Consider the following 13,648-nt stretch of genomic DNA (forward strand, 5'->3'; position numbering starts at 1 on the left):
ACGCAGATCTGGAATACAGTTCTCAAATATATCATCTGCTGCTAAGAATTTGATTAATTGACTCCCCATTTATTCAATTACTGCATCAATAGTTTGGCATTTTTAAAAGTTAATCTTTTGTATCCATTAGTAATTATTGTTTAATCCATATCTTGCAATATTCCTAATGGTTGGTTTCACTAATTTAATAAAGAACAGCTAAATATCTCTTTTCTAAATACTATGTAGTTTTTATCACAGCTTAGTTCCAAACATGTGATTGACCAGGATTTTGAATAGTCTCATAGATGACCTATATACATAGGGTAAAAAAGATCAGTTTGAATACATGGGCTATTTTGAATTTTTCAATGCTTTTATCAAGTTTGCATAAAATTCGATACAGTGGCAGCATAAATTGCCCTGGGAAAGAGAAGGAAAACAAAATAAGAGCATTCACTGGACACTAGCTCAGTAAATAAAAGTTTTTATTCCCAACTCTGTGACTGAAATTCTGTATGCCCTTGGGCATTGCACTCTACTCCCTTTTCCCTGTGTTGCTCCTCTTTCTTTTTCTTTTGTCTATTTGGACTGGAGGTTTTCCTGGGTGGGTACTGGAGGTGCTAATTAGCGTAGCTAGCAAAATGGGGTCCTGATCTGTGTTGTGGCCTCTAGGTGTTGCTATAATACAAATAATTAATCAAAAGAAATATTTCATAGTGTCCATAGAGGGAGTTGCCAATTTTTGTCAGAGCCATGCTTAATTTTATACAATTAAACCTCTCTCTCTCTCCTTCCTCTCTGCAACATAACTGAAACTTTAGCGTTGTATATTGGACAAATGTGAATGTGAAAAGTAAAAGCACTAAAACCGTAGAAAGAGATTTGACTCACCTCTAGTTAAAGTTACTTATTTTGGGGTGCCTTGGTGCCAGCCTCCTGTCCAAGGATGGTGTCTACTAGAGGAACCCGCTATCACATTCCTGACTCCGCCCAACCTTCCACGGCCAGAGTCAATCATCGGGTATCGCATCCCTCTGCAAGGAATCTGGCACTGATGGGTATGAGCACCTAAGGCACACGTAAGGACACAAGTGCAGGCGATCTACATCAGGACGCGGTTCTGTTCTCATGTCCAAGGACAAAGCTTATGGCCCCTGAAGTAATTATACACTGAGATACTTGTGAGTTTAATGAGGATAAGCTTTGTCTCGTGGGGTGAAAATTCAGACCCTGGTGTGGGCTGGTCACAAAATCAGCATGTTTTGCCTAACGGGGGACTACTATGCAAAACTCATTGCCATTATCATTAACAATTTTAAGATTCGTAGTTTAATTTTAAAAATAAGGCATGGAAAAAAAGCAACAAATAATGTGGAGGAGTTTGAGCAACCTTTTGTTTTGTCACGTTTCCAAAGAAGGAGCTGTCGATCCTGCAGCCCGCCACAGCACATCATTTGATGTACCCTGCAGCCGAGGAGTTCCCGCAGAAGAACAGCTCTGGCGGAGGTGTGCCAGAGCCGTCAGTACTCATGGCGATACCCAGAATAGTGGCAGATGCCTCTCAAAACTGCATTTGTTGAAAATGCATTTGTAGCCAAACAGTTTTGTCTGGCAGGGGATAAGCGATCCCTCCTAGCAAAGCAAAGGCACCGTAAGGAAAGGAATTGGATGCACACCTAAAAGAAAATGCTGCAGGTGCCTGCTGGAGCAACGTCTTACCAGGATTTGCTGACACAAAGGGGGAGAAGATGGGATCAGAGAGCTCTGTCCTCTTTCTAGCCAGATGTAGGTGCTACGGGACCATGAGCCCTGTAGCCATCCCCTCCGTCCCTTGTGGCCATCATTATCTGTGATTTAATTATAATCCCTTCCTGGCATGGAGGAGAAGTACAGTGAGGGGCAGGTAGTCCCTCTGCTCTGGTCTGTACGTAGTTCAACCATCATTCAGCTCTCAGTATCTAATTGAGATTGCATAACCAGATACTGCAGGCCTTATTGTATTTATATAAAAGCTATTTTAATCAAAAGGCTAGCCATTAAATTGCCAGTGTTCTTAAGCATGCTTCACCAATTTTTCCACTTTTAAGACTCAAGTAGACAATTTTTTTAATGTTTTATAAATGATAAAAAATTCGCATCAGATTTTAACAGAATTAAGCATACTTATTCAACACACATGGGGCCTCTGAAAAAAATGTTATTCAATTTAATAATTTTAATTTACATTGTATATGTACAAGAGCATTTCTTTCAACCCACAGGTTAACACCACAAAAAAAAAAAAGAAAGAAAAAAGAAAAAGAAAAAAAGTACTGCGGTTAGCGGAGTGAAGAAACTCTTGAAACACTGTTGTCTGAAATAAAAGCAAGGCACTCTCCCTTAACACCTGATATATTCCTGAATTCTGCCTAGACAAAGGCATGTTCACACTGAGAGAGCTCTAAGAAAAGTAGTAGATTTATTCTGCGTTAACTCTTTCTTTTACCACTGTGACCTGTCACTGGTTGTACTCTAGGATGAATCTGTGTATTGAAGTTGACATGAAGGACAATTCCACAGATGACGGGATTTGGGAGAGTATCACAGTTAAGACTATCTATGGAAGACTGGAGGACACTGGCTACGTGAAATCTCACACGGGGCTCTGGACCTGCTACCTCCCACTCACATTCCACTTAATAAATAAACCTTGCTCAACAAAAAAGCAATTTTACTGTACTATGCTGATTCGCCTGAAAATTCTTCGTAAGGGCCCACTCGCAAGAAGTGCCTGCAAGCCCTCATCTGGTTGGTGCTCAGCACCTGGCAGGATTTGTCCCTAGATAAAAGTCATTTCTCAAGGGACCTTGTGTCTTACACAAGGAGACAAAAGTAAACATACTTTCGGATTTTGTGTTTGTATGTTTTTGTATGCGCACATGTGTGTGAGTGTATATATATATATACGTATATATATATATTTAGTATATACAAAAGCGAGTTCAGTCAAAATATATTTGTCTTGCTGGTCAGGCTTGTTACAGCAACCTACAAGAAACATTAGCTTCTCTGATATTTAATTATGCTATTATGTTTGCACATAAGCTTAAAAGTCAATACAAAAAGCAATACTTTTCCAAATATTATCTGCAGGTAAACCGGAAATATTAACTATAGTGATTAGAAGTCTGTTTCCCTATTGACACTACTATAAATCTTGATATAAGAATAATTTTTTCATAAAAGCACATCCAAACATAGTAAGTGATAAAATACCAGATTACTATTTGAAAACCATACAGTGACTCGATATCTGGGTTATCCTTTGCAGCAATTAGGCAATTCATTTGGCATCTGTTTGATTGTATAATTTAATTTCCATATAAACAGCATAGTTTAAAAAAAGACAAAAGCTAGAATGTTTAAAGCTAACAAAAGATACAGTGACATCAGGTTGACATTCAAAAATTTCCTTAGCAAAATGACCAACAAAATTTTGACTTAATACAGTGCATATAAAGTTTTTTAGAACTAAACTTTTTAAATATTATTTGAATTTAGCAAAACATGAGCAAGATTTTAATATCAAAGTGCTAAACAGTACTGCCTTAGAAGTCACTGCAAATAAACTGTAAAATAACTCTGCTTGTGATTTGACAGATATTTTATATACAAATGGTTAATAAAAAGACACGCGCACACACACACACGCACACAAATATAGGTATATACATATATATATATACACATTATATATATGTATATAGTTTTCCAACTGGTGTATCTGAGTCAGTGTGAACACCCCATTTAGTTATCATGTGTAACAGGGCTCCCATGAGCTGGCAGTCATTGCAATAAATACAGGCAAAGCCATTACAATATACCATGCATACAAACATTTATACAAATAAAGACACTATGCAACAAATTATTTCATATTAATATGGCATCAACAGTATAAACATACAAAAAGGAGTACGAACACGGAATGTTTAAACGCAGCCCACTATATCCTTCCTAGCACTTACATTCATACTATTTTACAAGACTTGCTTGTTCTTGAAAACCATCTTCCGTCTGTTTACTAACTAGTCGCTTGTGTTAGAAGTCTAAAACCGAACTATCCCTGATGCTGACCCTGTATGCTCCAATCACTACTTACTCGGATTTCCTTAGCTAAGGAACAACTGAGCCACAATTGCTCCCGTGTCTTCCACATACATTTGTCAATAAGTTGCGCTACATGGAATCAAGTTTGGAAAACTCTGTCAGGTAAGTTAGTGCATGTAATTTTCTCACTTGATTTCTTCCGTTTGTTTTCATAGTAAAATAAATTAGTTAATAAACGAGACTTAGTAAGACAGCACTTTAAAAAATTGCACTTGAACATGGGAGCTAACAGCCATTGTCATTTTGCTATATTTGATTTGTATGAAATGTTCAATTGAATGTACTTTGCTAAAAAAAGTGAATTTTTGTTTAGATTGTGCTGATGTATGTGCCCTTGATGCAGGAAGTATGCTAAAGGTATCCTCACAAAACACATACTACCCTGGCAAACAACTATTTGCTGTTCTTGTTCTCAAACACAGCTTCTACAATTTTATTCCTCATGTACCATGAGGTGTTAAACAACAGATTTAAAACAGTCATGTTAACCTTTTACTGCTGCTGGGATAGCATTGTCCAAAAGTGCCATATTAGCCATTTAAAAAACCCAAATCACACAAAAGAAAACAAAGAACACAACCCCAAACCAGTAAGCCAGTAAGGTTCAGGCCTCAGGTTGTAAGGACAAAGCGCCAGAAAAGACCTCATTTTAGACCTGGAGCTGCTTTTCTGTTAAGTGAGGGCAGAAAAATGTTAGCTGTAAGTCACGATCCATTTGCCTGCTCTGGTGGGCATTTGCCTTTCAGGAGGGTGGTTTGACTCAGAAGGGTAAGGTGTCCAGAAACAGCCTGTCGATAATGGAAGGGGCTGGCACCAAATCTTCCAGTTTCAGGTAAAAGATGCGCTGCAGTCCCAGTGTGCAGAGAGAACGCAAGTCAGCCAGAACACCCAGTACCTTCGGCTCTGCAGACTCGAGCGGTTGTCCTTTGTTTTGGCAACTGAAAGTTAAGTGATCTTTCAAACTGCTTGTGATCTTGTTGCATAGCTCTTCCACTTTCTTTGGTTCTTTTAATCCATGTCGTTCTGCAAAGCGAGAGAAAAAAACACATCAGCACCTCTACCGCAAACTGAGAGAACTCGTTTGCTTTGGAGTAACCCAAATCCATACTCTGGTACTCAGAGCAAAAAATGCTTTGAAAGTGTAAGATTTCTCAGCACATTTGGGATTATATGATGTCACTTAACCTTTCTGCCACACAAAATAAGAGATGACAAGTGCCCTTTTCTCTTTAGCTGCTAAAATAGGCGGCAGAGATGCTCAATTATGATTGAAATTCTAGTACAAGGAGTCCAAGCATCCTGCGTATCTCGCATAATTTTCAAGATATGAGACAGAATTAATTGGGCGATTTTCCAGCAAAACTATCACAGGAGGTGTTTTGGAGATTTCCGTGCTTCCCCACCAGTTGTGAATGCTCAATAACTATGGCAACCATTATTTATTCAGTGAATTCAAGTGGCGATCGATATCCTTAGCCAGCTCCATCAGCGCCCGCGTAGAATTCCACCAGGAATTCGCAGACACTCTTACAAGATACTAAAGGCACCTTGCCACCCTTTGTTATTTTGATCAGCTGCTGTTTTTTAGTTTATTCATCTTTAAAAGGTCTAAGATAAAAGAAGCCTGGAAGTTAACTATTTTGCTTTGAGTGAGCAATGCCTAAAGTGAAAAGGCTACTGTGTTATCCATCACAAAAACCTCAGCATTCCACAAGGAAGGGGAGCTGGGGCTTGTCCCCCTTCAAATAGCCTTTTAAAATACTACAAAGATGTTAAACACATCCACAGTTCTTTAAGCATAAATAGAATGAATCAGATTTGGGATTCATTAAAAGCAGGTTCTTTACTGGCACATGGGAAAGAATTTTGTGTTTGCTATCAAGATTTAGTGGATAAATTAATATAATACTTCAGAACAAGAATCTTAAATAATTTTGTAATGTTTTGATTTGACTTTGACTTTGAAAGTCACAGGTAAGTAAGAGCTGGCTTCGTAGCAAAGTCATAATAATTTACACATGAAATAGAATTACACCAGACAGGGCAGTCTGAGAAAATGCAGGTTAAATTAATTTTAATCAACTAGACCTACAAAAAGAGTGACAGCAGCGGATGAGAAGTAAGTGTGGCAGTTCTCATTTTTGATGCATTTGAAGTCGTCTGCCCTCCCTGGCCCTCTCCCCCATCCCTGGCAGCCACAGGCCATATTGTGCCCATTGCCCCCAAGTCTTGTTCTTCTACTCCAGGAGGAGTGAGCGATAGATACTTTCTGTGTCCGTCCCTTAATGAACAGTGAAAAGAGTACAGTTTCCCTTACTTCCAGAAGCAGGCGTAATGCCTGCGCAAGGCGCAGCGGTGCCTTGCGCAGGCATGTGTATATAAACTCCTCGCTGCCTCCCCTTACCACCTGCTTTGGCTAGGTGTGCTTGACAAACCAATAAAACAGATGGGATTCAATGAAGGCAGTCAGAAATGTAAAGGTCTGATTTTCCACTGATATTCACCCATTTTACACTTTTTTTCAACTTTATTTACTTAGGCAGAGCTAGCTCCTGAAGAATACTGGTTTGGGATCAGAGACGGAGATGTGCAGACGTGTATAGCTCTGGCCAGAAGCTACTGTGCTCTATCGTTTAAGTACCATCAATCTGCCCTGTTGCTTCACAGCAACACTCATCCAAGCGGTAACATCTGCTTCAGACATCTTTTTCACCTTGCAGGAATTAAAAACCCTAGGTATTCTAAGTGCCTTGTTTACATTAAAACACGAAGAGTCAATGAATATTTAAAGCCTTTCCAGTAAATGGTGTATAGTGTAATTATGTAAGCCTTAACTATACAGGTCACTGAGAGTAAATACTTAGGCAGATTCTGCCATTAAAAATCTTGGTGGATAAATATTTTATACAGGTTTGAAAAGCTCCGGGTTTGTTTTTTTTTTTGTACCAGTAGCCTACTGAGAGAATCTGCAGGACATTAAATTAATCTTGCAGTCTTTGAAGAGTTCCCATCTTTTAATCTGTTTTGAGGTTGTTTCCTGGCTCTGTAAGTGAAGATATCTTATAGATCCAGGGAGCTGAAATACTAGAATGGATCCAAAACCCAACTACAAATTAGCAGAGCACATTTTTAAACCAATGCCTCAGCAGGTGTGTACCTTGCTGCAGAGTATGGAAAATTATCTCTGGCTCTGGAGCACACAGCAATGTTGTTAACATTTCCAGCCAGAACTAAACAGTATTTGTCTCACACTGACAAGTTCAGAAGGTTTCATGAACAAATCGTGTCTTTGGTAGCTAGCCATGAAACATACCGATGCAAAACACAATATGTGCAAAGATTATAATATTAGTAGCCTTACTTTACATAAAAAAATCATGAAAATTCAGAATTAAGAGATAGTCCATCCTTAAGCCACTCTCTGGTGCTACAGTATTAAAACAGTCTCCAATAAACCAAACTGTCCTCTCCTGCATGAATTACCATGCAATGGCCTTTGCTACTTGCAAATCTCTACAAAGGTAAATTCCTCATGACTGGAACTGCCTCGGGGGTTTTCAGTCTCCGATCCCTAAGGCATCCCTTGTGAACCCACACAAAGTCAAAGCCATCTATGTGGAAGCCCTTCTGCTAGTAAAGGGCGCTCGCATGCACTGGCATTGCCATTGCAGTCTCTGGTGTTAGCATCCAACTAATTTCTGGGGAATGTACTCGTATAAGAAACAGCTCCTCTCTCCAGTAGACCTGAGGAGTCTTGGGTTTAATGTACTCAAAGATTTAAATTTAATAGGGTTCAAATAGCAGGAAGCACATTTTCTTGCCTTTTCCACGCAGCCAGGCCCATCTGCACAAAGACAGACCCACAATCTTTCTTACTCAACCTAAAGGGAGCAGCACAAGGCACTTGTGGTAAGTGTGTGCCCTGGCACTGAAGCCGATGGCCTCTAATCATTCGCTGTCTTGCACAGGATGTTCTTATCCACATGGAAATGATAAGGCCAAGATTTATCCCAAGAAGGACAGCTAGTCAAAATGGATAGATTTTCTCTAACTGATTGAGGAGGTGTGTAAATATTATTGTATTCAGACTTTCTTATAATGACAATTAAAAAGGCACGGGTAAAGTCAATATAGGATTTCTCAGCCTTGTGTTTTAGGATACCATTGATTTTTGCAAGAAAAATGGTGATTTATGGCAAAGATGCTCTCCATAAGCCTGTCAAAATGATTCATCAGAAGTCTTGCCTCTAAAGCTCTGCAAACTTAGCAGCTCATCCTGGCAAACTGAATGCAGCAAGTTTTTTACACCTTTCTCCTTTTCCCAGGAATCTCAATGTGATTCTGTGCTATAATTAGGCTGATCAGCAAAAACTTGATAGGAAGAAAGCAAAAGAGCAGGAAAACCCGTCACCAGCTGTGCTAGTCCTTCTTTCCCTAATCTCTGACATGGGGTAGATTATGCCAGGGCTAGGCAGACTGAGCGCTACCTTTATGAGAAACACCTCTCAAAGAGCACAAGTATTTCAAAGACCTTGCGTACCTCAGAGACCCCTGGGCTCTGCGCTCTGTGTCAGGGTTTCCGATCAGAAACGCAACAAGATTTATGCTGCAGACTTAAAATAGGCCTCTTGATTGTCTCGGTTTCAATATAGTTATCTGATTTTCTCTTCCCCCTTCACAATCCTCTTCCCCTTCTATAACTCAAATAAGCACAAGGCTCAGTTGCCTACAGCTTTCTGGTTGTCTCGTGTACACTCTGTTACGCATCAGGATTGCCACTCGGCAGATCCAAAAGTCTCCTTTCCCGTTGCAATCTGGCCCATATTCATCCTGCCTAACTCTCCGGCACTTCACAAGGATGCCCAAGCGAGGAGCGCAGGCTTCTCGAGCTCCTCCTAACATTGGTGGAATGTTGGGCATTTTTAGAAGACGATTACAATTTTAGGTGGATGAATCATCTTCTGGAGGTGCCCTGTATTATCCACCAGCTGTGCAAGGCACCTAAAGTCAGATGAGCTGAATGACCACACAGGATGCTCCCTCCTTAAGAAAATCACAACGTAACAGAGAGACGGCTGGTTGCTGTAGAAGGAAAGAGTTCTTGCCTCAGCAAAAAGGTGGGAGTGGAGAAGGAGGAGTGAGTACTTCACTTTGATGCTGACAGTATTTCCCTCAGCAAAGTGGCGGGGGGAAGGCAGACAATGCAATCTGGAGGGGTTTTTTTTTTTATAACCGGCTCTCCTACACTCCTCCAGTCTGCCACCTGCTCGTATGTAGACCCAGCACACAAAGCACCCACTCCGGAGGATCCTGGCAACAGGACTGAAGGATATCTGCTGCTGAAGAGTAGGTGAGCCTCCCTTCCGTAGGGAAGTTGGACAAATTCATGTTCAGAAGGGAACTGCAGCAGCCAGACCGTTTTTAGCCAGACCGGACTCATTACTCTTTCTTGGTATGACTGATGGTGCAAAAAATTATGTTTGTAAACTGGAACGGAAAGCCCAACAGCAGGAAGACAAACACAAACTCATAATTAATTGAAACCTCACAATATTCTTCAATGTTCTGGTGCCAGTCTAACAAAGCATTAAGAGTGTGAATAAGCCCAATATATACAGTGGTTCTGGGCTGGTCTGTAACACACTTAAAATAAAACATATGCTGAAAGAGCTTGGTTGAATGAGGGCTAGAATGCTCTGTACTCAGCAGCATCCCACTGAGAGTGTCAAGTGGGCAAAACAATAATATTTTGATGTGGATAGAGAAAGGAAGAGGCAGAGAGGAAAAGTGAATCAGCAGAGAGAGAAAACACTAGCAGTTTTAGAGCAGGCAGAAATTTGAGGCTAAATTACAGTGTGCCCTTGAGATGATCTGCATTGGACTCTCAGTCTTTATATTTTCACACTGTTAGAAAAACTATAAAACAGAGCATTAAAAATGGTCATTTGGGAAGTTAAGGAAGCATTTTCAAGAATAGGCTGAGCTAATATCTGGTCTACTCTGCAAAGCTTCATTGTCAACACCATCCAGTCCACAGTGGAGTGGTTGTGCAGGAACAATTGTGATCCATGTAACACACTGAACTGACAGAAATTGTCCATGTGGAACTAAGGACAGAACTTGTCCCAAGATGACCAGCATTTTCTTTCCACGTTAGCACTCTTCTTTAGCTCATTAGATCCTACATCCCAACAGAATATGTGATCCAAAGAAAAAGAACAGGACAGAACTCATTTCTTGCTTTCATGGGGATGTGGGGTGAGTGTCATGCGTTGTTTCCTAACTACTTTCTTCTGGCTGATGCTCAGAGCACCACTGATGTGCACTGGAGGAAGTTGTGTCCAGCCCTTGTTAACCAACTGAAGGAAGTAAAAAAAGAGAAGAGAGACAGAGAGAGGAAGATCCTAAAGGAGTACCTTAAAGAAAAAAAGACATGCTTTGGCATTGCAGAGTTTTAAGTTAACTGTTTGCAAGCTGCACACGATAAACCAGATGTCACTTCTTTCATTCTGGGTGCTCTTTCAAGCTGATGCCCTATCTGAAAGGACTTGAAAATTCAGCAGGAATCCAACATGATGCTTTTCCTTCTAGGCAACATACTGCAAATTCCCAGGAAACATAAAATAAACAGAAAAAGCACAAATATGTGGACTTTCTAATGGATTACACAATGCAAAATATTACAAAATCTTTTCCTGTTTATTTTATGTTGTGCATACCTGTAGTTCTACTCAAAGCAAGCAGGGAATTAGCGAGTATTGTGATACTCACTAGGTCTCCTGTCGTTCTCTTCAAAATTACTACATGGAACAAATGGTCACATCTGCCTATAACCATGCATCCTATGCTGTGACCTGCAGCTGTGGTTGAGATAGGACATGGAGCTTCACAGCTCCAAACAAGTCAGCAGAGTTAGTTAAAGGCACTGGAACTACTGGGGCTGTTAGCAGGGAGCCAATTTGACATCCCAAAATGAGTGAACAGTCTTCAGTATCTTGGGACACTGGGAACAGTGGAATGTCTTTTAGCCTCCAACACCAATTTTTACATTTCTTCCCTCTTCCTTCACTTGGAGAGAGATGTTAGTTCTCCCTGTCACTCTTGCAGAACAAAGAGAACATGCGAAAGAGAGTAACGACTTCTCTTACTTTTCTCCTTCAGCAATACTGCCAATGACTAGTATACAGGAGGGTTTGTTTTCTAAGAGCACGTCTTTGTTTGGGCTACGGAGAGCACTCATGAAATCAAGAAGAACAAACAGGTCATTACTCCCAGGAGCATTTTTCTTTACCCGGAGAGACAATTCTTGAATTTGGTGCTACCTAAGATGCTGTACAGTATTAAAACAAGTTATGACTATTATAGAACACTGGGCTGTTGTCTTTTTCTTTTTTTGGTTGAACCATCAAGTCATGAAAAGTTGACTAATGCAAAATAAGAACTGGAGCAATTTGTGTAATAATGAAGAAAATTTTGCTCAAGCCAACATTTCGGTTTTGCAGCATTGCTAATAAAAGCAAACAACTAGATTCACAAAACAGAGCTTTCCTGCTCCTTCCTATCCTGCAGCCCAGTGACATGGCTATCTATCTAGGACATGGGGGATTCATGGTCAGATTCCCTTTCTGTTGGAATCACACCAGAGACTGGGCCTCGGTGTCCCTCTGAGCACCAGCTTGTTCCCAAATCATCATACACAACAGCCATTCAGTGGCCCGCACAGTATGTCAGATGGTCTCAACACAAAAGACAGTGATACTCAGTAGTCAGATATCCTATGTTCCTGGAAAAAGTGACTCTCTCTTGCTCTGACTCACAAAAAGGGCTTGAACCACGGTTTGCTAGCAACCCATTGCCTCCAAGAGTCCATTGCAGCAGAGTACCTTCTCCAGAGACAAAGAATGGCACCTAAAACAGTCTAAGCCAAGCCTCAAAACAATGCTTAAAAATGTCCAACAGATTCCAGATTTCCAAAATGTATGTTGTTTTTTTTTTTTTCTTTTGGTGGCACTAGCTGAAAACCAGCACATGGCTTGTCATACTCAAACTGTAGGGAGAAGGCAAGAAGCCATTTCTCACAGGATGCAATACCAGAGGCAAATCTCAAGGCTTTCCTGAATATAAAATTTCAATACACTATCACCGAGAAAGTCTCAAAAGAACCCTGCCCAGCAGCATTTTGTGCTGTAGTGCTCTCTTAGCCATAATTACCTGATTTCCTCTTTCAGCTTTTTTTTAATATCGTTCATCATTACACAATACCATCCATTTTCAGGTGACCAAATTTCTGGTTGAGTCCCTAAGTTACCTAGCTGCCCTTGGAGATCTGAAATCTGTGAATATAAATCACTAGACACAGGAGCTTCGGTCTAATTTAGATCGCATGAAGGTATACTCTGTCCTTGAGAGCAAATGGCCAGAGATATACTGGCCTCATGAAGTAAAAGAATAAGCAGAAAGCTACATTAATTTTAAGCACCGTCTCATACAGGTGAGAAAATCAAGAAAAGTTTGACAAATACAGAAAACCTTAAACCTTTTATGAACCGAAATGCTCTCCTTTTAAAGGCAACAGTTACTTCCATTTGTTTAGAAACTTTGGGAAGACCAGCACAATATAGCCAACTCCTGAAAGGGTTGTTATCAAGGAAAGGAAGAAATGTGGGGCGTTATTAATTAAAAGACATTTCTATGAAATATCTTAGGGTCACCCGAGACAGCCACTGGACAACTTTGACTCTTTATGTAAGGGCAACCAAACACTGCCTAACTGAACAAAGAATTATCATGTTACAACAGGGCATGGGTTCGTAAGGAGAAAAACTTTTCTTCCTATAGAACAGCTTTTTCTACATTCACACAGACAGCTTGCAGGGGATCCTGTTCATCAACCTGCATCCTCTGGGTCAGTCCTCTCCTCATCCTTATCAAGAAGATAATCAAGAGCAAGCTCCATCTAACTGTGTCTATCTAAAAAAGACGTATTTAAGATATAGTAAATAACCTAAATCAATGATAGGTGCTATATACATGTGACCTTATATGCCTGTATATAAATATATATGGAGACAGACAGCACCTGTCCTGGATTTATAGATACATAAATGCATACACATACATATATACATTGTACATTTATACACACACACTCACATATAAATATTTATAACACATATATGTAAGTATGCATGAACACATGTCTGTGGATGTTTATATATAGGAGTCAAAAATAAGTTGGGAATGTTCTTTCTTACTTTAACATACCACTGATTCTGAAAATTTTTCATACAGAACAACTCCACTGAGCTATTCTGGACTTAAGAGTTTTATCAAAGAAACTAGAATCTGGACCTTAATGAAGCTTTTCTAATTGCAGAGAAAAATGAATAGAAATTAATTAAAAACGTAAAATACTTTTCTTAAGAAGCAGAGAGTTAATGCTATAACATGTATACACTAACCCTTCACCCAAACGCAGGAAGGAAGCATACCATGTAAATGCCAAAGCCAAACTCTT

General features: G+C 39.9%; 1 protein-coding gene across 3 annotated transcripts in view; it reads right to left on the bottom strand.

Moving 5' to 3' along the window:
• Positions 1 to 2,168: 2,168 nt before the first annotated feature.
• NR4A3 (nuclear receptor subfamily 4 group A member 3) overlaps positions 2,169 to 13,648 on the bottom strand; it is a 29,723-nt gene continuing 18,243 nt past the window's right edge. For all 3 annotated transcript variants that reach the window (XM_069778817.1, XM_069778818.1, XM_069778816.1), the window contains one exon: positions 2,169 to 5,154. In XM_069778817.1, the coding sequence (XP_069634918.1) occupies positions 4,892 to 5,154 (263 nt within the window). In that variant the 3' untranslated portion in view covers positions 2,169 to 4,891. The remainder of the gene's footprint in view (positions 5,155 to 13,648) is intronic.

Source organism: Haliaeetus albicilla, chromosome 3 (assembly GCF_947461875.1).
Source record: "Haliaeetus albicilla chromosome 3, bHalAlb1.1, whole genome shotgun sequence".
NCBI lineage: Eukaryota > Metazoa > Chordata > Aves > Accipitriformes > Accipitridae > Haliaeetus > Haliaeetus albicilla.